This window comes from Chroicocephalus ridibundus, chromosome 5 (genome assembly GCF_963924245.1).
Source record: "Chroicocephalus ridibundus chromosome 5, bChrRid1.1, whole genome shotgun sequence".
NCBI classification, from domain to species: Eukaryota; Metazoa; Chordata; class Aves; order Charadriiformes; family Laridae; genus Chroicocephalus; species Chroicocephalus ridibundus.
In genome coordinates, this window is record NC_086288.1 from 75,014,177 (window position 1) to 75,041,690 (window position 27,514).

Here is a 27,514-nt window from a genome sequence, read left to right on the forward strand (position 1 = left end):
CTTGGCAGCATCGCCGCCGTGGTGACAGTTTGGCAGGAGAGGAAACGGGGATGTAAATCCAGTGCTGCATCACTGCTGAAGCATTAAACCTGAGGGAGACTAACTCATGTGTACCGAGCTCACACGCAGTTCTCAAGGCTGATAATAACTACAGAAGCAGTGCCTTTAAGGAAGAATTTTTGGTGGTTGTTTCCTCCCCCCCTTAAACATCAAAATAATTCTCATCATTGTAAACTATGAGAATTATTTTACTCTGTATTTTACATAGTTCTTATTTTATTAAAGCCTCCTGGGTAGGCCTTAGTCTTTTCACATTGATGCAATTACACATTTCCGCATAAACGGACAGTGACACAGGGTAGGAGAATGAAGCCCAGGAAACAAAATTTAAGTGACTTGTCAAAGTCACATGCCTAAACCTGCCGGTATTGTTATTTCTGTTTCCATACCTCAGTCACTGCTCTGCTAAGGCAAGGCAGCACCAACAGACAGAAGGTATTTGTTTCTTCAGGCTTTGATGATTATTACAACTTTCTGATGACCTTTTTAACTCCAGCTCAGCCCTAAATGATTTCCTAGCTGTCAGGCAACTACAGTTTTAAAGATCAGTGGTCACTTACTGTCTAGAAGGAATTTCCTGCATGAATTGCATGATGCTGGTTTACATGCAAGAGCCTTTGGTGTTTGTAATGAGAAACTTCGAGTCTTCAAGTTACCATAAGGAAATGATTCACCTAAAATTTTACAGCAAATACAGTGCAACTCATACAAAGACCTTTAAAGAAAAGTATTGATGGTAGGTGAACCATGTTATGAATAGTTTGAACAGTAAGAAACTATTTGGTACAGATATAAACGTCACTGTAACGTCCTCTGAAACTGATCATTAGAGTTGGAACTACTAGTTAAGGTTGAGCATCTGAAGATAATCACTTGTTTAATTGCTTGACTAGCACTAGACCTTTGGCATGTATTTATGGTGAGCGGGTTTCTAGCTTTTCCTGAAGGAAACTTTATGCTAAAAAAATTACCAAAAAAATATGTAAAAGTTACTGAATCAAACAAAGCTTTTGCTAACACATGGTATTTAAGCTTGAAATATTAATACTCAAACAGAGAAAAATATTGAAACAGCACTTACAGATGAACAGAATTATTTAATCCTTTTGGACCAACAGGGCAAACACTAAACAGGTATTTCTGTAGTCTGATTTCTATACGCAAGGATTCTTCATTTCTTCATAAGAGCATTAAAGATTCTATTTGCAGGAAGTTTAAAGATGAGGAGTGTCCTGTATTGTGGAGGGATACCATTGACAAATTAACAGTCTTTGTATTATTTACTGTACCATACTCACTTTTCTGTACTGGTAGCCTGGAAAAGCTTTCCCCTTCTCTGTTACACACAGGGGTACCCTATATTTGATCTTTAAGTGTTTGTATGCACTCTTCTTGCATATTTTATTTGAGGCACTAACATTGCAACTAAGATAATATTCTTATTAGTGGCTAGACAACTCTTCTTGTCACGTGACCTGTTTGATTGCTAAACTCTGTGTGGCTTTTCTCACACAAAGTTCCTGGATAAGGTGAGCATTTTAAGTCCTTTAGAATGCCTTTTACTGGGCACATGCATATTGGGTCCCTCTTTTAAGCCAACTGTACTCAGGAATTTTCAAGTATTTTATTATTGCTTAGTTCTGTAATCTTATCTACATTTTACTTTTTATTTTTTTTAAACAGCCAACTCAAACTGAATCCCTAAGAATCACGAGCAAGCTCCGTGTAACTTCTGACAACTTGAGAGTAGCAAAGGTAGAGTTAAAGTTTTCTAAGGGTTAGCTGAACATTAATAATTTGTGCAGTGAAGTTCACTATTACTGTTCTGCTGTGCTGAGCAGGTACTACAAGATTTTAGTATTTGGAGGAATATTCCACTTGACTAATAAAGCAGGAGAAAAACCCCTTCAATCAGTACAAAAGCAATTTATTTTTTTAAGCATTCAGCTCAAATACATGTGATCAAATTTCTTTGACCATAGAAAATAAAAGTTTTCAAACATATACTTTAAGCCAAGCTTTGGCCCACAAAGGATTTTCATAGTTAAATTTGAAACCCCTAGAAAACATTTGAAGTACTGACACCACTAACAAGTGGTACGTACAGTGCCCTAAAGAGGGTTAAAAGAGAAGATAATGTTCCATAGAAATGGCACCCTCAACTTGTACATTGTGGAAAATTAAATATATTTATTGATGAAATAGTCAATCACAAGTTTAAGTATATTACAAGTTTACTTTACTGTATGAGCACTGTTAACAGTCTTTTTTATATGTCTGCATTCCTTATTACTAGCCAAGATTTTTCAAGTCTTGGGTAAAGTAGTTTGAAGTGGTTCTCCAGCTGAGTTCCCTAAACACTTTCCACCCCCTTGATTCCTGTCCCCAGGCAACAGGAAAACACCGGGAAACTCAGCAGATACAATTCACCGTAAGTTACCTGCATAGCTAGCTAACAGCATTAGCTAAACAGTAGTATCACAACCATCCTGGAAGTGGGACTGCAAACCCAAGCTATTACGAGCCTAGATGGTGTTTTGTAATACTAATTTGAAATTGAACCTGTGTTTAATAGGTACAATGTAGAGATATTAAACAGGTCTGACCAAGGGTGAAGCAAGACTACGTGATTACCTTGTTGAAGCCGAAGCTCAGCATACGACATTTCCAGAAGTGCTGACACCCTCAGCCTCCAGTTCCAGGAGCCAGGACAATATTTTTTCCCCCTGCTTTACAGAATCTCTTGTACAGGATCTACTGCCAAATGAACTGGCAAAACACTGCTATCCTGCAGTCTCGGAGGGAAGGTATGGCAGAATTAGCAAGATAAATACACAGCTACCACCTTCCCCCTCTTCCTCAGGTGAATTTAGCCAACCCTGAAGAATGTTAATACAAATGCTAACGCTTAAAAAGGCAAAGTGTGTCACCAGATACACTGGAATTCACAAATTACTTACTTAAGATTCTTCTTGAGAACTGAGTGAAGAATGCACCCAATGACAATTATTGCATTTTTCTCTTTGGCTTTCAAATCTACATCTAGAGTTTATCCTCAGCAGACGGCCTCAGCCATGGGCATACTGTTCTGGGGAAGCAAGTGATTCCTTTTCAGCAGGTAAGGTCTACGTTCCTAAACCTGCAACTCAACTAGTAACTTCTGACTTTGAGGGCTACCGTGGTTCTGATCACGACCCTGTTGACTTGAAAGCCAAAATCCACCGTATCCTGCAAAAAACTTCTCAAATGGCAGAGCTGTGCATGGATATTAAACCAAGAATCCATGCAAAATATGGCTGCAGTCCAGTTTGTTTTAAAAACTAATTCCATGTTGCATACTCAGGTCAGCCAAAACACCAATGAATCAGTTGACAAAGCTTTCCATGCTGGTTTTTTTTTTTAACTGAACTGAAGGCAGAAAGATGAAGGAAACTAACCTATGGTTGTGGTGGCAGTTTCTCCTCATTCCCAGGGGAGGGTACTCTTTGCTAAAAGCGTGCAGACTGACAGCATTATTAAGGAAGTACATGTCGATGTATAGTCTTCAGCTTTTATCCTTTATTACGTACACAGCAAAGAAGGCAGCATTTAGACACACGCACAGTGTGTTACATCCATTCCATCCACAGCACACGCACGCACACATACACACAGCCTTAAAAAAAAAGTGTCGGTGATAAGGAACATATTATAAAGGTTGTGATCTTTATCTCTAAGCCCCTGAGCTTTTTCTTATAGTTAGGTGAAAAGGCAATGAACAAGTCTTTCCTTGCTCTGTAAGTGCTTTGTGCAACAATGTCCGTAGAGGTCATAAACAAGTCTTTCTGGGAGGAGCAACATGAGCGTCTTACTCCCACGTTCTCAGTCTCTTATCGCCATTTTTGCACCAAAGAGTTTCCAGTTATGTTTAGTCGTCATAGTCAGCTAATATAGCTCTTTGCTCCGGTGATTAAAAGTTAGGATCAGTTCTGCAGATCACAAATGAAATGCAATCCCTGCTTTCTCTCAAGAGGTGTCATCTTGGTGACACTGTGGGACTAGAGAAGTTACCAGAATTTCGTGGGGACTGAAGAGGCACGGATGGAGAACTGGGAGACAGTTTTCTGGGGCTGCATAGGTCGCCGTTGTGCAACTTCCACAGAAGTTCTTCGTTTTCCATTGACAGGCGTTTGTTTACTTTTGATTCTTTCTCTAGTGACTCCTGTAAAACAGCTTGCTCCGTAGAAAGTTGCCTGCAAACGTAATATCCACATCAGAACACATGACCCAGCAACAGCATTGAACTTAATTGTTAAAGAAAGGTTTGAAATTGCACTGGCTTACAACTAAATTAATTCCTTAAAAAGGGGATTTAACATTTTCTCATCCTTGCTGTATTTAAATCGGTAGCTTGCAGAAAGCAGGAGAAAGTCCCAATAAGAAACATTCCTAAAGACCAGAAAAAGCATCTGAAAAGTGAGACTTGTCCTACTTCTAGTGACAGATGCTTTTAAATGGCCATGCTGGAGCCTTTGGGCCTTGTTGCAGGCTGAGCTCCACATAGAAACTGCATTTTCTGTAGTTTCCTTCAGACTGGAAGAGTTTGCCCATCTGTTTAAGCAATAGTTGAAGGTAGGAGAACCTCACATCCATTTTATTCGTGTTAAATATTACTATTATTGCTAAATAAAACACTGGTCTTTTCATTGATCTAAACTGAAGACAAATCACTTGACTGAAGTGGTTATAAGTAAAACCAAGTTTAGCTCACAAGCCAGTAATACTCAAAGAGCCAGTGTACAATAAGATGGTATTTCTGAGTTGCTTTTTCTTCCCTGAAATACTGTTTTGGAGCACTGAAGAACAAACTGAGACTTTACCCTCTTACAATCTCTTCCTGCTGCTTCTACATAGGAATGCACATTTGTAGAGATACAAGTGGGTAAGAAAGGGGCAAGTTCTTTTACAGAGTACCACAAAATCCCAACCACTAATATTTACACAGAATTTTCTTTCACATCTTTCATTCCTGGTATGAACCAGGAACACCTCTGCCTGGTTCATAAAAACATCTGAAAGTCCAGAGATATTTTTCACCTTGAAAGCTCCACGTGTTTGTCCATCCGAGCTTTTAATTCTTCATTTTCTTGCTGAACCTTCTTTAATTTATCCATTAAGATTGTGTTGTTCTCCAGCTTGGAAAGAAAGGTCACAGTTTAAAATAAGACCCATACACACGTTCATCAAGATGCTGACTGAGCCATCACAGACATTCATCATCTGGAGTTTGCAGACCTTGTTACGATAAGTGCAAAACCCCAGAGTAACGTGAGACTGACCTGCTATCGTGGCTTAATATTCTGTAATAGCCAAATAGATCCTACTTGCCTTCTCCTTGCATAATGCTGGCGTTCTGCCACTTGCGCTGATTAGATGCCAACAAAGGAGTACTGGTGAAAGGATCCACTAGTTAACCAGCACGTTCTAGTAGCTTCTGCCAGCGAAGGGCAGCAGTTTTAGAAGCTGTTGCAGACAGAAGACTGTCTAGAAATAACACGCTAGTGGGACAAATTCAAGAGCTCCCCTGCGTAAACAGCTCTCCCCATTCCACTTCATTGCTGCAGGGTGTTACCAAAGTTAAAGAAAACAGTGATTAAATGGTGGGATGGTCCAAGGGCTTCTATACTGTGGCCAACATCTCTCAGAAAAGAGGAAGGTTTACTAGTAATTTACTAGTAATTGTAGACCAGGGCAACACATGCTGCCATACAATACTGAACAACTGGCATGAATGTAGGCCTTTGTATCCAAACCTCGTTCTATACTTCCTCATTAAAATCTTGCTTAAGCAAGTATTACAACAGTGTTCAAAGGCCCTGCCCAGAATAAGGACCCTGTCCTGCCACAAGCTAGCAGCATGCTACGTAATTACAAGTTCTGTCCCCAAATTGCCTTTTCATGTGGAATTACGCACAGATCAGGAGCAAATCCCCACAGCTAAACAAGTAGCTTAAAGATAATAGCTGAAGTGATTGACCTAAGCTAATCAACTCTAGATGAAAATGTTTATTCCATTTCATATTTGATCCCTTCTTGTTTAATTAGGATCACTTACATATTAATGTTTTCCTGACAGTGTAATCTATCTTCTATAACACTCAAGCAAACGTAGCAGGTCAGGATTTTTTCTTTTGGGGACGAGGAAGGAGTGAAGGAAGAGGAAAGGAAACATGGAAGAGGCTCCCAGATGACCCTGTACTGCCTTAGCAATAGCTTATGCAAACCAGTATTTGCCTGAAGAGGTTACAAGGTCATTTACAGCATCTGGTGGTTCCTTCCCCCTCTTCACGTTACAGCCCAATGCAGACAGAACAACCCGCAATGTGAGCGTGTCCCATCAGCATTTCGGTTTGCCTTTTACACAAAAAAATACTAATCTTCACACGTAAGTCTGATGAGCCCGAGTGCATCATCGGAACATAACTCGGAGACAGGGTCCAAACCTGCCAGACCCCAAGGAAAACTCACCAGTTTTTCCATCTTCATTAGCTTTATATCCTGCTGATGGAGCTTCTCGTTCTTGATCTCCAGCACCGCTTTCAGACTTTCCAGCTCCTGTTCCAGATACATAATCTGCGGGTTTTTCTGAAAGATTTCCACAGAGTTTGCTTAGTACCCTGAGTTTCAGGAACAATTTAAGCAATTCTCTGCTATTTAGGAACAGCAAGAAAATACAGTAACAACAGTTATGTGTTCTAAGTGAAATCAAGTCCAACGGTTTAGAATAAAAAAACCCAAACTAATATATTTGCTACCACTTTCTCTTCTGCTTTTGTTTGCCCTTTGGTGTAGATGGACAGTTGGAGTTTTCCTGAGAATCTGTTCAGAAAACACTTTATGCGCAAACGTGAAAAGCCCTTGTGAGTCAAGGGCAGACACTAAAGCTGTCACAGCAAAACTTGTTTTGCAGGAGTGCCCAAAGGCTCCCTTTAAGGCTAGGAGTTCCAAAATTTATTTCATATTACTCATAACCCATCCCAAGAGGTAATTAGAATAAACATTTGAAGCGTTTTCAGATGCTGGAGTAGTTCAAAAAGCACCAGAAGTTTAAAGCCATGAACTCGACCTTAGCTGATTTCCCCCCGTTTTGATTCTGAGAGTTGCTGGGTCATAAGCAGAAATAGAAAATTTTTGTTTTTACATTCTTCTTAAAGCCTAGCAATGCAATTGGACATAAAAATCTTGCGCTGCTCTACATCCTTGACTTAGCTACAGTACAGCAAATTTGGACTTTATTTTTCCTTTTTTTGTCGTTTTCCAGGAGGTGGAGGGGAGAGCAGGAGGGGGACAGGGCAGGGCGAGATCTGGTTTCCTCCAGGACGTCTGTTCCAGAGTGAGGAACCATTCAAACACTGCGGAGTAAAACATATTCTCTGCGTTTCAAAGGCAAAGTCACAGGCAAAAATAAGGAGAAACAAAGCAAGTCTCAGCCCATTTCCAGGTAGCCCAAGTGGAACACAAACAGAAATCAACCAATGATTAAGCGTGTTGTGTAACTAGGTTTGTCTTTACAAACAAACAAAACTTGTTTTAGGTATTTGGGTAAGAATACTGGTGTACCGCGGGGAGCACCAGCTTCACTGCCGCGGCAGAAACCCCAGGCTCAGCGGGCGATGCCTGCCTTTTGTGGGGCACAGTCCCACGAGGACAGAGCCAGTACATTTCACAGGCCACCTCCACCTTTCGGGAATATACTGGGACAAATCAGCATCGGAGAGGCCTAAAGCTTATGATGTCCCTTATGCCGTCAGGATGCAAAGTGCATTTGCAGCGATGTCAAGGCACCTGACTATTGCTCCTTTAAACTGAACAGCATCTGAGCGTGCCTGTGGAATACAGTTCAAGCTCCCAAGCGCAATGTACAGCGCGTTCCCTTTGGTATCCTCTCTCCCAACCACAGCAACATACTGTGGTTGCAGGTTCTTCTTGCGGCAGCTCTGTCCTGCCACAAGAATAAGCAGGAAGACAGAAAAGAAGAAATTAAATTCCAGTGAAAACTAGGGCAACTTCTATGAGAACCATCCTAAGTGAGCTTTTAAGCATGGAATTTCTCTTTGTGGGATAAGCAACACTCCTGGTATTCCAGTTATTTCCAGGGAAGCAGAAAGATGAGCATGTTTGTGTCTAACCCTCCCAGTGCAGGAGAAACCTCTCTCAGGGGACATTTCCAAGGCAGGAGCATCACAGCTAACAGCAGCCTTGGGAGGAAAGGCAGGACAAAACACAAGTTTATCTGAAGGATAAATCAGTGACAAGGGAGTTCTGCAGCAGCGAGGTAAGCCCACACTGATCACAGCACCGCTACAACATGAATCGACTGTCTAGAAGAAAGCTACAGCACAACTTCTGCGTACGTGTACGTCTTCAATTTAACCTAGGCTATAACTTATGCCACTGGCTTAGATATTCAACGGCTTTATAGATTTATAATGGTGAGGTTAATACACAACACTGTAGTGATAGAGAAAATCTTCTGGTAGGAGAGTCATTTGCATGAAATATTAATAAGCATGGGAGCCCTATCAAGCTTGATTGCAGGCCTTTCTTATTATGCAATAAAATAAACCCAGGCTTACAAGATCTGCTCATCTGCGTTACTTTTGAAGATCAAGACTTACAAGATTGGCTTTTTCTTTGGCTATTTGTTTTTGCTCTTCTAGTTTCAACTTCTCACTCAGAGAGTCATTTTCACATTTCAATTCATCAATTTTTTTCTGAAATGAAAAGATACGGTACAGTTAGGTCAAGACTTTGGTGCACATCTCCAGACTGTGGTTTGAGTTTTAGACTGTTGCAACGACCCCAACCCTTAACAAACCTCTAGCAACTCCTGCTTCTCTTTAAAGGAATCTTCAAGGGACTTCCTTTCAGATTCATGGGCACTCTTGAGCTCTGCAACAAATTATTTTTGCAGATTTTTAATACCATGTGAGACATGAAAACTCTTTCTGAAAAGCAGCAGCACGAAAAGCCAGCCAATACACATACACAGAGACGCGGAGTCAATGAAACACGGAAAGAACATTTATCATCAACTGCTCCAAAGCATGTACAAGACACCAGATTTATTGCTGCTGCAGATTTGTTGATTGCCCCCTCACATATCCATTTAATTAGTTGACAGCATGTCAATTTTGAAAGCACTCATCTACATGCAACAAATGGAAGAATGGAGCACAAGAGCCACGTCTGACAAAAACTGGGTTTCTGATTGGAAACACAGCAAAAATTCAAGTTGCATCTTCCAAAAACTTCTAGAAAAAACATTTCCTTTCCTACTTTGGAGATGCCACGCAGAGGAGTTTGCTTTTTGATTGCAGTGAAAGCATCACTAGTTTTAGTGACGCAAAAGTATCACTGGAAACTTGGCTGTCAAGTGGAGTTGCAGGGAGGATGGCAATCATCATCACTCCAATCAGTTCCATGCAATGCTGAGCACACTCACCACCCCCTCCCTGAAAAACAACCTTTGCCGCAGTAGACTGTAAGCAGCGCGTAGTATTTCTCAACATGCCCATGTCAGTCTGGCAAACACACAACCCTCCGTATCCCCAGTTGCAGTTTTGAGGTGCTCCTTACAGAAATACAGGGGTGGGAGCAGTTACTCATTCAGTTGAGATTTTTGGGGGCAGACTGCAATTCAGACAGCTTTTACTGTCATCTCCCCTTAAACAGTTGTAAAAGTTTCATTCAACTACAGTGGGATCATGGTTATTTCCGTATGCAATGCGAGACTTGTTCAGTTCCAAAAGAAGGAATTCAGCCAACGTCTTTAAAAACAGCTGACCACCGAGAACAATGGATGGACATACAAACAAGAAGTCTGAATGTGTTTGTTTGTGACTAGCAGTAATATAGCATAGGTACTTGAATACAAAATACTTGCCTGAAAAAGAGGATTCATACTCCTTTTTCAGCTCCTCTACTTTTTCCGAGTGGCTGTTTTCAAGTTCCAGCTTAAAGTTTTCATGTGTGATATTTAAGTTGTCCACCTGCAATATGACAACATGATTTTTCCCCCCCCTTACACGTGTCGACTTCACCCTTGTTTAAAGTATTGTTCCAACGGCGTTACGCAGTACCTTGAGTGCATTTTCAGTGGTCTAGGTAGCACTTAACAGGCGGCCGCAGGAGAAGCTAAGCCACACACCACACGTAACAGATGCAAACGATGCCTTACAGTTTGCCACTACCGACAGCGTGATGTATGCGGCCGTCGCACACAGGGGCTGCTGCAAAGCGGGGTCACAGGCCAGGTGTGGGTCTATAAATCTTGAAACTCAAGCTGTCTCAAATATCCAGGGGAGCTCTAAGAAGTCACTGAAGCTTGCAGAACACAAGGAATCTCCACCATGTTTAAACACAAGCTTAAGATCCGGACAGCTTAGCATAGTAATATTTTTATAGTGGAGTTTCACATTGGACAAAATAACTCCATTATTAGCAAAACGCAGGATTCTCTGAAGGCTCAATTGTAGCAGAAAGCAATTGCTAGAGAACATTTCTACTTCAAAGATGTTACACACCTGCTCCTGGAGTTGCGCTTTGTACTTTTCAGCTTCTTCGATGCAGATACTTTGGAGTTTCTCACATTCTGCAGTGTAAAACTGTTTAAGCCTCTCCTCCAGCTCAGCTAAATCATTGTGATGTTGCTGGTTTAACTTCTGCAGAAACCCTTCATAAGCAACTTGCAGTTCATTCCTGTCTCTCTCCAATTTCTCACAAGCTGCAGAAGTGCTTACTGAAAATGTCAAAAGAAAAAAGAAAAAACAAAACAACCGGATCAAGTTCAATGCTAATTTCGCCATCTTCGCTACAAGTCCTAAGGACAGTGAACACTCTGCACAACAACGTAGTTATACAAAGGCAAATACAATTTATCCATGAAATAAGCGCCACCTCCAAGGACACATGAAGAGATCTTTGCAAAAATACCGAATTCAGTGTTTCTTACGCTGAGAATTAATTGAATCCGGTTAAGCCAGGAACCCCTACAGAAAGCACGAGTGTGACAGTTTGTCATGACACAGAAGAATGAATGTCTCAAGAGACACACTGGAGTGCTCCAATAAAAAAATTAATTGGATTTGCTACTTCACCTAATTTGATCCCATTGCAGTAGCGTGTTTCTCAGAGTACTTTTTGATATATAAACCACTTAGCTAAATTTGAAAGTCTTAATATGCTGAAGACCATCCGTTCAACGTGTTACTCGCGCTCAGATATGCAGCAGAGAAGCGATTCCAGCCTGACACGGGCTGTGCGACACAGAACCGCCAGTCTGAAACGTCCTGCTAATGGGCACGTGCCCAAGAGATTTAAATACACAACATACAGAATAGTTTCAGGCAGACAGTGCACAGCGTTAAGAAAACACAAAGAAACGCTGTGTAATTCTCTCTACATCTATATTAACACAGGCCAGCTAAGAAGCCAGCCTAGGTTTGTCTCCCCACACTTACGGCTGATTAAAAGGCAAAACAGAAGTTAGTAGCTTGTACCGGTGGGCTTGAAATTCAGCATTCCCAACTCCAGCCAGCCAGGCCCCAATAGGAGGAGTCATTTTCCCACTGCCAATATGAGCAGAGCAAGTGCCTTCTGCAGCTCCAGCTGCACCCAGAGCCTGAAGCAGGGGAAACGGGACCTCTACCACCGGCGTGTGGTCACTGACCTTAAGCAAAGCTGCTTCTAGAGAGACTGCAGTGCTTTGGGTTAAAATAAATTAGTCAGATGAGTGTCTACTTAAGAGAAAAATCAGTTAAAGCCTTAACTTGATCTTCAATCAAATGCAGAAGTCCTGCGTAGCTATAGACTTTATAGCAGCTTGGCATACTGCCCAAACAATATAAATATAAACTCTATGTAAAAGCATGGCAAGATTCACGGATTTTTTTTTGTACAGGCAGTACAGGAAATTCTCATCACAGCTGTGTTTGAGCCTGAAGATATATAAATTACAGTATCTTGGAGGACCGATTCCCACAGCAGCACCGGGCTCGAGGGCGAGCGGCCTGCCCCAGGGTCGCACTCCCTCTTTGCTACAGCCCATCGAGGGCAAGTGAGTACCTCATGGATGAGACCTGCGCTCTCTTGTAAGGAAACGGTAAAGAAGTCCTGGCCCTGCTGCCATCACTTGGAACCTGCACCTGAACTAGAAGGTGACAGAGAGTGAGTGGTACTGCATGGAAATCAATCTGTGGCTGTGTCTACCTTAATTAGTTTTAACTAACTAAGCTTCGCTCTGCACTAGGTCTGTGTGGAAGATCTGCTGACCAGGATGGAATTAAGCTGAGCTCTTCATCCCAGGACTGGCAACGATGCAACTAAAAGCTCAACTGAAACATACCACAACATTCTCTGCAACCCAAGCAGATTTCACCGGTTTCTGTACTTTCTATACCACTACCAAGAAGGATTTTTATTTCTTTGTCTTTATTCCTTCCGCAACTTCTATATGCTTCCTTTGGGGAAAAAAATAATATGGAAAATTAGCATTCACACTCCTATCGCATCGCATTGGTGTAATGTCATTGAATATACATGCTTGTATTGTCACGTTTTTGGGGAAGAGGAAATATCACAGGTAGGGGATATTATTTTATAACAGAAAGACCCAGGCCACGAGCCAGAGGCAGACGTTACACAGCCAAGTGCACACAGAACGGATCTGACCGCCCAGAGCAGAGTAAGGGGGTATAGCTGAGGGGCAGGCAACTCGCATGCCTCATTTGAGATAAACGCAGCAAAATGCTTCAAATGATCCACGTCCTTTAAAACCAACCATCTAATTCTTTATTTGCAAGGCCAGAGCCATGCGTTTGCCTCCGTTTAGCTAAAGGAATGCGCTGCCTCTCATTGTCTTATCTGTAAATGTCAGCACGCACAACTTCAGATGATGCAAAACACTTCAGAAAAAAAGCAAACAGCAAACCACGCCTTTGTCAAAGAAAACAGACACATCAGTTCTTGTTCGGCCAGTTCACAATTTATGAGAAGACCAGCGCTACAAAGGCAAACGCAAACTTTTAAAACTTGCATTGGCAGCTGAAGGTTGTGTTACCCTCAAGGTAACGTCTGGCCTCCGCAGAGCTGGAGGCTGCGACGCTTCCTCGCAGATCGCAAGCCTGACTCGAATCCCTGCCATCCAAACCAGCAGCGGAACCACCACACCACCACCGAGCTCCCAGCATCATGGCGCTGCAGGAAACTGTGCGTGTGAAGCTTCAGCAGAAGTACCGACTCCAGAACCGTCGATTTGAAGTTACCAGAAGCCCGGTAAACCACAGTTTGTCCCCATACTCGAGACTCAAGTGTCTGCAGCAAGTATTTTGCACAGCCCTATCCACCTCCAGACTGAACCATCTCACTTATCACCATACACTGCCTTGCTTTAAGGGACAAGCCATGAAAAAGGCAACGACTTCCTTAATTTTGCCACTCACCCACTGCAAGGGGATGCTGTGAAACTCCTGACTAACCAAACTCGACGGTTACTCAACGTAAGAGTTTTCTCACTGAACTGGCGCCTAATTTTGAATAAAAATTTTTATCTGGATCGTGTGCTCTTCCAGCAGCACCCTCAAAATCTCTATTTCAACTTCTCATCCACTTCAGAGACCCCTGAAGAGCTTCGGAGTTTTGTACACAACTCCTGTGCCTCCTCTCCCTTCTTAAAGCGCTTCCCTCCGCAATCCCACATCTTTGTTAGCCGCGCACTATGACAGCAGACCTTGAGCAAGGAAACAACAGGAGACAAACGGTCCAACAGCGTTTGAGAGAAAAATCAAGCCACAGAGGGGAAAAAGATACGCTATCCATTTGTCCGTTAAATTTCTTCCATCTCATCTGTAACTCTAAATAGTTTTAAGCTTTAAGGACAGAGTGTAAGGGATATGGTGTAACTGGCAGCCAAAACCAAGGTTTACTTCTTTATTCCAATAGCAAAGCCCACATTTCTCCCCGACTTGGTCGTCCCAGCCTCTCCTCCCAGCCACACAGCACTGTCTCTCCCTGTATTATTACAACAAGGAGCAAGATTAATCTGTATTTTCAGGCTCCTTAACGCCTGTTTCTTATAAAGAGCCTGGTTCTTTTGGGCAGAACCACGACCTCTGGCCATCAGGGGAAGTTTCTGAGATTTGGTAAGAACGTATCTTCTGATCAGAAATCCTGGTTTTGACATGTAAAATTAACATTCATCTGTAGTTGTTAACGATGGCCACTTGCATCTTGGGTGTTCCACTGCAAAACTTTGTATGTGCCAAAGCCATAAAACAAATCTCTGGGAAACGGGCGCGTGGAGAATCAGGCTGGTGGCAACCCCCTGCCATAGTGCAAACGGCAGCAGATCCGAACCGCATCAACAGTAGCACCGGCTGAAGGAGAGGACCGCAAAAGTCACCTTAGTATCCCCAAGAAACCTACTTCATATTTTCACTAAAAGCAGCCAAGAGACAAGACCTTAAAATTGTGCAATGTCTCCTTGCAAAATTTAGTTTTTTCTTATTCTAATTATAAAACAATTCATCACCCAATTCGGTCCTTATGGCTAAACTGCTTACATAAAAACATTTTGCAATTTACATTCCCCTAGAAGTCACCATAACCATGGCTCTAAGAACATAATAGATTAATATTTTTTTTGAATCCGTAATTGAATTGTTTTGAAACAACGGTTATCTTCATAAAATTGTCTAAGTCACTCCCTGGTCTCGTTATGATTTATGAAAAACCATTAGACTGTCTGAAATATTGAAACAGAGGTCACTAGGACAGAAAACTAGCAGCATTTTAATAGATGTGGGGGATGTGAAAAGGGGATAATTACCAGAAAAACAACAACTATTTTGCATGGTGTCATGTCACAGGACGTAACGCTGTATCGCTCTAGCATTATATTTCACACTACAAGATCTACTGTGTATGTTCTGTTGATCAGTAAGTCTACTGGAGACACAAAGACTCATATCCTTCTCCATAGAATTCTTTTTTTTTTTTAAAAAAACTTGTTATCTAAAGAATTAATTCATGTTTTTGGCAGATTCTCAATATTGGAATTTCTTCTACCCAAACATGCTTTCAAGTTTATGACTAGGTTTCTCTTGGTGTTACTTCTATAATGAGACTAACGGTACAGGACATTAAGTCACATTCGTAACGAGGCAGGTAGACCAAAACAGGATGCTCTGAGCGACACTGAGGTGGGTCTGGCTGAACACGTGTGTGAAGCACTCGGACACCTGCCAGGACGTAAGTTCCTGTCCTCTAATGCTGCCAACACCACAGTGTTGTACACGGGCAGGCCAGCGTACCACTCGTGGCAAGTCAGGCCCTGCCCCAAACAATTCATATAGTCATAGAACAGTTACAGCTGGAAGGGACCTTAAAGACCATCTAGTTCCACCCCCCTGCCCTGGGCAGGGACACCTCCCACCAGCCCAGGTTGCTCAGAGCCCCATCCAGCCTGGCCTTGAACCCCTCCAGGGATGGGGCAGCCACAGCTTCTCTGGGCAGCCTGGGCCAGTGTCCCACCACCCTCACAGGAAAGAATTTCTTCCTATTATCTAATCTAAATCTCCCCTCTTTCAGTTTAAAACTGTTACCCCTCATCCTATCCTATCACGCCCTGATCCAGAGTCCCTCCCCATCTCTCCTGTAGCCCCTTTACGTACTGGAAGGGGCTCTAAGGTCTCCCCGGAGCCTTCTCTTCTCCGGACTGAACACCACCACCTCTCTCAGCCTGTCTTCATAAGTGATAGAAACATCTACCTACTATTAAGTATTTTAAGGATCACCAAAACCTGAAAACCAAATCACGTTCACTCCACCTGTCCATAAAACACAGTAACCTTTTGTTATCCCAACCTCTAAAGCATTTTAAAGGTCATTTATTAATAGAAAAAATAGCATGAAGGTACTTTGAAGAAAATATTATCGATCGCAATGCAGCAAGCGTTGGGGAGAGAGAAGGGCTGGGCGTTTGGCCGTGCAGGACGCAGGAAGCCTCTCCATCCCACTGCAACCCGCTCAGGAACGGCGATTTTCTGAGTCAGCCCCGAGCCTGCTGGTTCGCAGCAGGGCCGAGCTGGATCCCCGCCAGCACGGCCGCAAAGAGGCTCCCAAACAATTTGGAGCCAAATTAATTTAGAGGAGCAGTTTCGTACCTCTGAAGAAATATGCAGCTCTTGCAATTTCTACTTAGGTAATTAAACAGGTAACTAGAAATAATTTACACGCTACCTTGCATCTTAATAAGAAGGGAAACAGGTGACAGCCAGGACAATCCGTACCTGCTCCAGGCTCCCAGAAACAAGGGGTTTACGTTCAAACCACAAAGTTTAGTCTTTGTGGCTGGAGATTTTAAGGAAACACAAGTTCAGAACCCAACTGTCAATGAATTTGAACTCCTCCAGAGAAGCCTGTCCCCAAACACACCATCACCGCCGACCCTGGCAGGCATTTCCAGCGGCCGAGAGCAGAAGGCAGCATGCGGTGCCCACCCTCCTCACGCTCCACGCAGCCAGGGGCAGGTTTGGGATCCTAATGTGTATTTACATCATTAAACAAAAAGCTGTTTTGGCAGAAAGGGTCATAACAGAACAACCCAGCAAAACGGACAGTCTGACAGCACGCCGGTTCGGTTTCGCATGGTAACTCCGGGAGCTTGGGAGCGCACACAACTAAACACAGCCAGAAACCGCGGAGTGCAAGGTGGGCAGGGTGGGAGCTGCAGGAGACTCCATGTTCCTCTCAAACACGGCAACAGGCAGGGCACCGACTGCGCAGGGCTGGGCTCACCTGGGTCCTCCTCCTGCACTGCCCCTTCCCAAACCGCATGCCGGCCGGCACAGGAAACACGGCAGCTGGGACTCCATGGAACACGTACACGTGGCCACACGGCCAAGATAAGAGTCGAGCTGTACTTAACTTTCTGAGCCAGTCTATGCCAAGATCATACTGATGTCAAACCAGCCGGCAGAAATCTGAAGTTCAGCTCTATCCATTTAGCAGTGGCAACAGAAAGCTGATTAGCAGGTGTGTATTTAAACAGATTATTTTCAGCTAAAGCTACTGTTGCTTTTCTCACACCTTGTCAACAAATGAGGCTTGGCTGGCTTAATTTATTAATTTTTTTAAACTTTTTTTTTTTTTAAATAATTTTAAAGCTAAATAGAATTGAAGACCTGTGTAGTTATTCATTTCTGTGATTGAATCCCCTCCCTTTCCAGGCTGAGGAGAGCGGCACAGACAGGCTGGAGGCGTGACGTGGGCGAGAGGAGACAAAGGAGCCGCATGAAGATAAACGCTTCAGTGAAACCCTGGCCTGGAAACCTCGCAAAGGGGAGCGAGCCCGAGGCTGCCGTCTGGATGCTCCTGTGGAGGGGACAAGCTAACGGCCGCGTCCACCATCCCCTCTGACAGCTCTGCGCACTCACATCCATCAGGCTCCGTCGCATCTGAAGGTTTTTTCCTAGTTATTAACCTACTGAGTGGCATAGTCTTGCAGCTGGAGTCCCACATATGAGCTCAGCAGGGTGTTAATCAAAGCAGGAAGGTAACAAGTTTACGGGAAGCTCGTTTAAGAGTGAAGCACCCTTAGAAAGAACTACAATTTAAAAAAAAAACAAAAACCCAAAAAATCCCACAACCACCAAACCACACAACAAAAACCCAACAAAAAACCCACAAACCACAAAAACCCAAACCCACCAAACCACCACCAAAACGCGGCAACAGGCAAAAGGGCTAGCCAGCTTTGGGTCTGCCCATTTAAGCTGAATTTTTCCTTTCCTGCTAAGTGGCAAACCTAGATCGATAGGCAAACCTAGAACCCAGGTCGATAAAGGAAAAGTAACGCTGAAGATGCAGGCACATGGAAGAACAGAGACTGTCCTGCTCCGACAGCAGCCCTTCTGAAGTCATTTTCATGATAAACAAAGGGGTTTGCCCAGAAAGTCACATGTATCTACATAAAAAAATATATAAGTCTAATTTATAATATTTATAACCTGACTTTGTAGGAATGCAAGAAGCCCATTTCCCCACTGAAACTCTAGCTTTGTTGCTGTCACTTCAGGGTGACAGAAGTGCCGCTGCAGCTGATGGGGGACACAACCCTCCGCCCCGCGGCTCCTTCCCCTTTCTCCTCTCCGGCGTCCCTTTAGCCACGGGCTGAGCCAGGCCCGGCACCTTTGGCAAAACAGCATGACGAGACACTAGTTTTCAGCTGGCGGAGGTCCCCAGGCACACAGCAGGGCTGGCACAAGGCAGGACAGGGGGACACAAAGGCAAAGGAGGACCAGGCGCTCTCAGAGCCAGCCCCTACTGAGACCTGCCCAAAACCACTGCAAAACTGCAGCCCAGGTGCTGCATCAGGAGGGGGGTTAAAAGCTGCCGCTTGAGAGATGCCAGACTGCACCAAGCTCGAGAAAAGCCCCAGGTTTGCAGTCCTATGCTTCCAAGAAAGAAAACGCTACACATTTCTGCAGTGCCTTTAGTACTCTCTTCTGCCTGTGTCAGGCTGCGAGGCTTTCTCTGTTTGTGACGCTCCCCATTCACACATTTGCAGTTTCATGCAGCATCAAATAAAGCTCCCAGAAAGCTGCATTTTAACACAGAATGATTCAGGTTAGACATGACCTTAAAGACCATCTAGTTCCACCTCCCCTGCCCTGGGGGGGGACACCTCCCACCAGACCAGGCTGCTCAAAGCCCCGTCCAGCCTGGCCTTGAACCCCTCCAGGGATGGGGCAGCCACATCTAAACCTACCCTTTTCCAGTTTGAAGCCTTTACCCCTCGTCCTATGGCTACACGCCCTTGTAAATCCTCTAAATTGGATGACAGTAACAGTGACAACAGAGCTGCTGCTTCAGCTGGGGGGACGGGGAGACCCCTCCCTCCTTCCCTCCCCACCACACGCTTCCAGCTCCGAGTCGTTGCCAGGGAATGCCCGCCTTGACTAATCAGCGCTAAAAAATAAATCTGAGCATTAAATGCACCACCTGCACATAACAAGACCTACATTCACACTCAAGTCTGGCTGGGACAATACCCAACTTCCAAAGCATGTGAAAATAAACGTTTCCAACTTTTCAGGAATAAGTGATGTATCTGAAACTGCTCCACACGTTTTACTTGTGCTCTCAAAGCTTTTTTTTTTTTTTCTATTTTAAAGGGGCTTCATCATAAGAAAGTGTGCTTTTATAAAACGCTAGCTTTGCTTTCAAGTGTTATAATTTTCAATCCAATGACTTTTTGCACTCCACAAGATGATTCTGCTTTGAGCTCAAGTAAGTTACGTGAAGTTACCATTAAACACAATTAAATCAAGCTTCAAAGTTGGCAAAACCAGCCCCTGCGCATTATAGCTCAGTTTCATATTACAGCTGTCCACTAGGATGAGTTCAGAGATGTAATCCCATTAGCCTGATGGCATTTCCTCCTGTTAATTTTACACTCGCTCACCTACAAGCCGCTAAGGCAAAAATGCAGATTTTTGCGCAGTATATCTTACAGGTTTATAGATTTTTGCCGGCAAGTCTCTAGAAGACAGCGTACAAATGAATTAGGGAGCAAACAGAAATATATATCCTGTCAGCCACCTTCCCATTTTTAAGAAAGTGAGTGGTTTTGGTCACCAGGCGCATGTTTTGCGAGGAGGCCCCGTCAGGCGCAGGCAGATCAGTGCCAGGAATTCGGTGAACCTGGGGTCAGGGCTCCAGAGAAAGGCAGCGATTGAAGCATCCGAGCAGAATCCAGTCAGGGAATTCAATGACTGCCATTACAATACCAGGGCATCCGTCTTTCCGCAGATTGCTTTGCTGCGTTTCTGTTCTCATGAAGAATACAAAAATAAATACTTACCTAGTTCTCCTCGAAGGTTAACTAGTTCTTGAGATAACTCTTTACGCTGTTTCAGCGCTTCCTCCCTCTGCAGAGAAAAAAAACCAAAACAAACCCAAACATTTGGTTACTAGTGATCCGAGCAGGGCACCTTCCAGTAATTAACTTACATGTCGTCTGTAGGAAAACAAGAGGCAGGAGCAAGAAGCCAAGATATGAATCATTTAGGATAACAGTTCTGCTGTTACAAAATACACAGATGTTCTTCTGTTGTTAAGGAAGTTATACTTTAAAACAAAGAACAGTTTTTTTCCAGGATAACACTGCAATTGAAATGCTACTTCGCAGCAATTAATTATATATTTTATGATGGGTGTAGCTACATAAGCCTCCAGTACAAATCAACTCATAGCTGTCAAGGGCACAGAAGCGTGGTATATATGCGAGAGAGACATGCATTAAATATTTATCTTAAGCTTACTCAAACACAAAACCAAAGGCTTTGCTAAATGCTCGGTCCCCCACGCAGGAAAGGCACAGCCCTGTACAAAGTTGAATACAGCCCACCCCGCCGCTCGCCCTTCTTCACTCAGAGATGGTGTCTACCCAGAGCACCACAACCCACCCGTGCTCAGAACAAGCAGAAGCGCCCACCTCCCCGCTCTGCCCAGGCGCTGTTGTCCCCTCTGTCCCCAGCCCCGCACCCTGGGGACAGCCACGGCCGAACCGCTCCGGGGCTCGGCGACAGCCACCGCGCACCCACGGCCACGGCGCCCAGGGGACAAGGTCCAGGCTCCCCGCCACCAAGGCGCTTTCACCTTGCTCCCGGCGAAACAAATCCTAATTACCCTTGCTGCAGCACACTGAGAATAGAGGCAGAGTTTGCTGCTGGAGCAGCCCATCTTCCAGCTCCGGCAGCCCCCCCGGCACTCATGGGTGACACGCAGGTGGTGGCACCACCAGCCAGGCTGGGCTGGTCCGGCGGTGGCCGAGTGGCAAGACTGGACCTTGCCTCTCCCCAGGTTATCCGACTTCCGCGCCGATGGCTCCCGGCAGCGGCAGATACTGCAGCTTCTGCAATTGGCACAAGCAGCCAGCGATCGCTTAAAGCCACAGCCCTGCTTTTATCAGAGGCCAGCCCCAGACCTTAGACCCATCCGTCTCCGCTCGCTCCAACGGCAGCCGGGACAGCCAAAGGCAACGCTGCCCTTCCCTGCGGATAATGGAGCTTATTTTCAGCCGTTTGGGGCTCGCTAGGCGCTGCTTCCACGTTTAATTTGTTGTTGCAAAAATAAACCACGGGAGGCCTGAGCTGAATGGGAGACACACAGATACAGCAGCTTCGCTGCTCTCAGTGCCCAGCCGTGGGTTCCTAGCGGAACTTTGCATCCTTTCCCTTCAGCTAGGATACAAAGAGGAAAAAAATAATAATAATGCGCTGTCCCCGCCCCCCCCCCCCCCCCCCCCCCAAAAAGAAAAAAAAATCTCTTGACTTTTTCCATTACACTGGGCACAGTCGATCCGTTCACACGCGGGCAGGGCCACACCTGCACCTGGTTTTCCCTAAGGAAAACCTCACCTTTAGAGCCGCTTCCCCCTTTGCGCCCGGTCACTAACACCGGCGCCCGCTCACCAGGTCGCCCGGTTAAGAGCGCCCCATCCTGGGCGGGGGAATACTCACCACATGCCTGCAGAACAAATAAACAGGTACAGCAGTAAAATACACCATCCTTCAGAAAAAAAAAATAATTAAAAAAATATCAAGGGAATGAGCACGCAGAAGCCAGTCGTGTACCAAGGCCTGACACAAGACTAATCAAAATGAGTGATTTTTACGCTATGCACTCTCATCTGCTGCAAGTTACAGGAAATTATTCTGCAGCTGAAAAGGTTGGTTAGAAGAAAAGGCCGGCCCTTTACTAGAAATATTCTTATTTTTGACCTTGCATGGGAAAGCTCCCCTTTCCATCGCTACACCTTAAGCGCTGTGAACAGTCGTGTGGACGCTGACATGCTGGCAGGGGTATGAAGCAGCTGCGCTGCCGTTTTGCATTAAGCACTTAGAAGCTTTTTAGGGTGACGGCGGGCAGAGAGGGAAGCCCACGCCTCGCCCTCCACAGCCGATTCCCGGGAGAGCCGAGCGCTGGGAGGAGAGGAGTCGGCCCCCCCGGCTCAGCGCCGGCCCCGCACCGACACGGACACAGCGGCCGAGGGTGCGGAGGCGAATGCTGCAGTGAGCGGTGTGAGCCGCATCCCAGCGCCAGGGCACAACCACGCAGTGGATTTGCGAGTTCAACTACCAAAGCACTTTTATTTTCATGCTGTGGGATCCCGATGGGATTTTTGCAAAGCATTTACAGTAACCTTATCCGTTACTAAATTAGCAGACAAACACACTTAGATTTTTTTGCAAACCCCCTGGTTTGCATACTTATTCTTTGTTCTAATTCTCAAAATGTCATCCTTGAACCTGACTTCTTCCAGCCCACTCTGTTAGCAAGACATCTCAAATTTTCTCCCCTCGGCCTCCTGGCCGGACCACGCCGCAGGCCCTTTGGGAACGCTAACGTTTTTGGTTAGTGTTTCCAGAAGGCCTGCTTCATGGTCCACACATTTTGTATTTGTTTTTAGTTACAGCAATTTGATGAGAAAAGGGCGTACGAGATTAGAATATACTAAGGACTGGTAGCGGCTAAAACCCCAAAATAAGAAAGTAATACTGCCTTACTAATTCTCTTTTTTAAAATATCTCTTGCTTTCTGATGCCCAGTCACGTTTTACTGGTGCTGGTTTAACCTTGTGCCTCAACCTCCAGCTTGTCTGTTCATAGTTTCAAACAGCAAGAAATTCAGAGAGACTGACTTGTATCCCCACCTCCTGTTAAAGACTAAATTCAGAAAAAGCTAGCCGTACAGACTGCCAGCCGAAAATTGGAAGGGTAAGTTGCTCACGAGGTTAAGCAGTCACATTAATTAGTTAGACTAACTAGCAGTTAATTTAGCACACTTTTAACTAAGTTCTTAGAGAACTGAAGCTCCGAGTACACGCGTCTCCCCAGGAAAACATGGAAGCTTCCAAAACCTGAAATCTAAGTGCAGTGAAATACCAAAGACCCCTTGGAAAATCCAGTGAGGGCCATCCTTCGTATTTAATTTAAAGACAGGTAGGCACATGCTTCGGGATAGAATATGGAGAAACCTTCTAGTTTGTGCTTTACAAGATTCTAGTTGAAAAGTCAGTATCAGAAATTGAAAGAGCAGAACCAAGCGGGAGTATACCGGATCAAGCAATTTTTGCCAGGTTTATCTGGATAAACGAACAATGCCAAGAGAGATCATTCTTGCTTAGTTGCCAGAGACTCGAGAAGGGTATTCATACCAATATAAAGCTGTTTCTGGCCCAATCTATGAGTTTATGCCAAGATCATGTGGGATGACCGGATAGCTATTTTTTTTATTTCCAAAGAACCTATTGCAGGCACACAAGAAATCCAGTTGAATTTTAGCCAAAACATTCCCCCTACAGTAAACGTGGAAGCTACAGCAAAGAACAAGAACGCAGTCTGGGGATAAAAGCCTTGCCACAGGCAGTACCAGGGCGGTGCCCCTCTGCTATCGGATGCTACCAAAAAAATCTCAGCATAAAGGAGATTTGGACATTTCTTGTTCTGAGAAAGATTAGGCAGTTAAAAATCCTTCACGTGTTTTGAAAATTTGACAAGCGAGTTCAGGGGGACGTATGCCCCATAGCGAGGGCACCCGGCAAGGTGAGGTATGCCCCCTTCAGCTGGATGGAAAAAGAAGAGGTCCGAGGTAGGGGGCTGCAGAAGAGGACAGTTTCAAGATGACAAAAATGACCAAGTCAGGAATGGAATAAATTACGAAGTTCGTCATTCATGTTTGTGTTACTGGCAGTTACGCAGCCCAGTTACAGGCTTAAGAGTATTTTTCCTGGCAACCAGTTATTTTTGCTACAGCTTGATATTCAAACAGGGTCATTTTAGATAATAATGAGGGTGAAGACGCATCTGCATCTGGAAAAGTTTCCATCACTCTCCTTTAAAAGCAGGAAGCTCAATGGAAGCCCACATTCCAGATGCACGAAAGAGGTATTTATACCAAGCACGCAAGCAACCAACCTTCCTGGTTGGTACCTACACCAAATCTGCACATGAGAAAGACACAAGGTACCTCCAAGAGCTCAGGTTAGGAGCAGTTCTCAAGCTGGAATGGGTGGGCATCCCACAGCTCCTTCTGCAGATCCCAAATCCAGAAGCATGCAGTTTTATGGCAAACCGCCAACTTTTTATTCCCTTGAGAGCACGTGCAACTAGCTGCAGTAACCGTCCCAGCACTGGCCAGGCGAGGTGGCCCTGGTGTGGCATCCCCATGCTCTGCCTGCAAGTCAAGGCTTTGAGAGCCACAGACAGGCTGTGCCTGGCCAAAAAGCCCCTTTCACCTTTCGCATGCTTTTCCTCCAAGTTAAGAGCTGCAAGTCCTTCAACAGCTACTCGATGTAAAAGAGCAAACGATGGCAGAACCCGGGTGTCGAGCATGCGTGTGTAAATACGCTAACACCGCCCATCTGGTGGTAGTTATCCACACATCACAGTTCACATTTTAAACCACCACACTCCTCCTGGGAGCAAAACATGTACTCTTTTAGAGTTGTACTAAAGAAAGAAGAATTCATAAGCAGCAATACTGAAAAGTCTGCATTTCTATACCAAAATATGGGGGAGTTGGGGTTTGTTTTGTTGGTTTTTTTGGTTTGGTTTTTTTTTTTGTATGTTTGTTTTTTTAATTTCAAGCAGCTATGTCACACCAATATCTATGTGATAAGCTATCACAGTTGCCTAGTCTACCCCATGCAACATACCACCTCCTCCAGGAGCTCGGTGGCATTTCAAACTTCTTAGCAAGCTTCCGTCATTCAGCAAAACCCTCTCACTCACTTTTTCATCCTCAGACTGTTTCCAGGTCTTCCTCAAAATTGCACTCCAGTGAAGCCTTGTATCTTCCATCCATTAACAGGCTGAGAAGCGGCGTTATGTATTGCCTGAACCACAAACTGCAAAGCACTAGCACATTGCAACGCAACACACACAACCCACTTAGAAGTGAAATACCCTGAAATATCCCAGGGAATCTGGTCGTGTCCTGAGACTTTTCCCACGACACAAACACATCGTGACCATACTGGAACGTTCCCCTCTTCATGCTGGGACGTGCCGCGGTCCCTGCCCAGAGAAGGTGGAGAAAGGCCGGGGTGATGCTGGTGCCGCGGCACAGGGACAGGCAGCATCCGCACCGCTCACGGGCACAAGCGGCTGGTGGAAACATCCCTGAGCTGGGAGGCTGTACATCAGCCTTCTAGATTTATCCCAGTGCATTGCTGATAACAAGTCATCTCAAGAGTCAAAACTTACAGCAGGAGAACACTATGCGTTAAATATAAAAACATTATGATGCTTTTTTAAAAAGCATTTTATTAGACCTGACTAAATAAAATGTGTTCAGAGTGCGTAAGACAGAAATTCATCAGCGCAGCAAAGAATGGAAACATTTAAATGTGTTTTACTGTCGTATACAGGGCCAAATTAATTTTATTCTGGGAAAGGAAAGCCTCATTTTTGAAAGGCATTTGCTGTCAAACCACATGCACTTACTCCTAAAAACCAAACTTAGAGAGAAATACTGAGCATCTTAAAGATATAATAATAAATTACTGTTATTTGCAACCACTTCTGTAACAAGCATGCTTAGACCTTACAGGCGATGAACTTAGTTTGTATGGAAGAAGAGAGCATAATTTAATTTTTTTTTTTTTTTTCATACTGATACAGTCTCAGTTGTCAACAGATTTCAATGTAGGGTGAGTCTTTCTCATCCAAGGAGATGTTCCTTTTATGGACAAAGCATTAGAAATTGGAGCCTACTCCACCCTTGTGCCGCACCAGTCACAAAAAGGTGAGCATCATCACGGGCTGTGATGCAGAAATTGAGTCACGTCCCTGCATAAGCTCCAGTCATTCCTGTGTCACCAGCTCCAGCCTGGAGGTAATTACGAAGGGTAACAGAAGGGCCATTCACATCCGCTTTGCGGTACGACATTCGCTTTGACTACGTCCGTCCTTATACTACAGTATTTCTGCCAGTCCCCGCGCCTTCTTTGCTGACAAAACCCAATCCTCTAAATAAATCTTGTAATGAGAAGTCAGCAATTTTTGGAAGCATATGTATATATTTTAACTCACCTGCCCCCAACCCCACTTAAAACCCCCTTGAAATGTCATTTCTTTCGCATCACTGGGATGCAAAAGCAAGCTAAAGAATAAGCGAAGGAAGAGGCACAACAAAGCGGATTTACACCCTCTGCTCCATCTATGTTTTTGAAGGGAGCTGCAGACTATTACTGCAATAAAGTGAAAGTGCCATTAACCACCTCAAATCAATAAATATACAGAGAAATGACTACTTCCGAATTACTCTTGGCCTTGTTAGTGCTATGCATTGCCCTCTTACCAAATGAAATCAGCAATCAGTTGTCACCTTGGCTTATTACTTCAAACGGAATTCAATTAAGCCCTAGAATACAACACTTACGTGATTAGCTGAGAGATTCACTGTCATTTCTAGTGTTTTACTGTTCTCATTTGCTAGGGACATTTATGGAGAATCAGATGTTTATTCCCTGATGTTCAGTGCGTGGAAGGCTAGAGCAGAGAACCGGCCAGACGGGATTCCTGTGAGTCACTATCTATTGAACGCGGCTCGTATACTTGCGGGCTCTTTATGCTGTTACAAGCTTCACGTGGCATCTCATGCTCACACGGGACCTGTATTTTCCCATTTAGAAGCGATGTCCACCTTCCCACAACAGCTTTACAAAGTTAGGTCCAGATGCAGCAGTACGGGCTATTTTACTTCCATGTAACAGCTTGTTTCCTATTTTATGGGTTTTCTGAACTCCTTGTCACACAGAATGACTCCTTCCTTCCCTGTAAAAATTCCAATCTCATAAAAAATAAGTTTACCCTATCTAAGCACTTATTTCTCGGTATTTTCTAAAGTTTTTGTCTCAGTTCATTTCATCTGAGTATGACGCAGTCTCCATCCAATACCATGCAGCTTTAACAAGTTACAGTCACAGCTTAAGTTCTCATGTCTATAAAATGATAATTATAAAGTTATGTGAAGTGTTAGAATGTGAGATCCTACGCCTGAGCACAATATTACCGTATTTTCTTTACGTCACTCCATTTTTAAGGCTGTTTAGAATTTCATCTGAAAAGGCAGTACAAAAAAAAAAAAGAGGGAAATTAGGAGCAAAGATGTTATATTCTTTTTCTTCCACTGACTGCTCCCTGTAATTTTGATTTTGTAATAGATACATCTAGTTTGCTACTGTCATTAATTTGGTGTCTTCTGGGGTGGGGGGGGAGAAATAACAAGGTAATCATGAGAATCAACCTCCTCATGGAAAGCAACACCCATTGCCTGAAACACCGAATTTGCTTCAGCCAGAGGTGTCTTTTCTCCAGACACCTTTTGCTAGGACAGGATTCTCTCC

The 27,514-nt window shown here is 44.2% G+C and overlaps 1 protein-coding gene across 7 annotated transcripts in view; it reads right to left on the reverse strand.

Annotated features, from left to right (window-relative positions):
* Nucleotides 1-2,230: 2,230 nt before the first annotated feature.
* Nucleotides 2,231-27,514, reverse strand: part of MTUS1 (microtubule associated scaffold protein 1) — a 126,824-nt gene continuing 101,540 nt past the window's right edge. For 6 of the 7 annotated variants that reach the window (XM_063335414.1, XM_063335416.1, XM_063335415.1 and 3 more), the window contains 8 exons: nt 19,964-20,030; nt 10,626-10,840; nt 9,986-10,091; nt 8,918-8,991; nt 8,718-8,813; nt 6,568-6,684; nt 5,137-5,234; nt 2,231-4,292 (listed from right to left, as the gene is read on the reverse strand). In XM_063335414.1, coding sequence (XP_063191484.1) covers nt 4,076-4,292; nt 5,137-5,234; nt 6,568-6,684; nt 8,718-8,813; nt 8,918-8,991; nt 9,986-10,091; nt 10,626-10,840; nt 19,964-20,030 — 990 coding nt within the window. In that variant the 3' untranslated portion in view covers nt 2,231-4,075. Of the gene's footprint in view, nt 4,293-5,136; nt 5,235-6,567; nt 6,685-8,717; nt 8,814-8,917; nt 8,992-9,985; nt 10,092-10,625; nt 10,841-19,963; nt 20,031-20,790; nt 20,986-27,514 lie in introns of those variants that run through there. The other variant, XM_063335420.1, reaches the window with a different exon arrangement.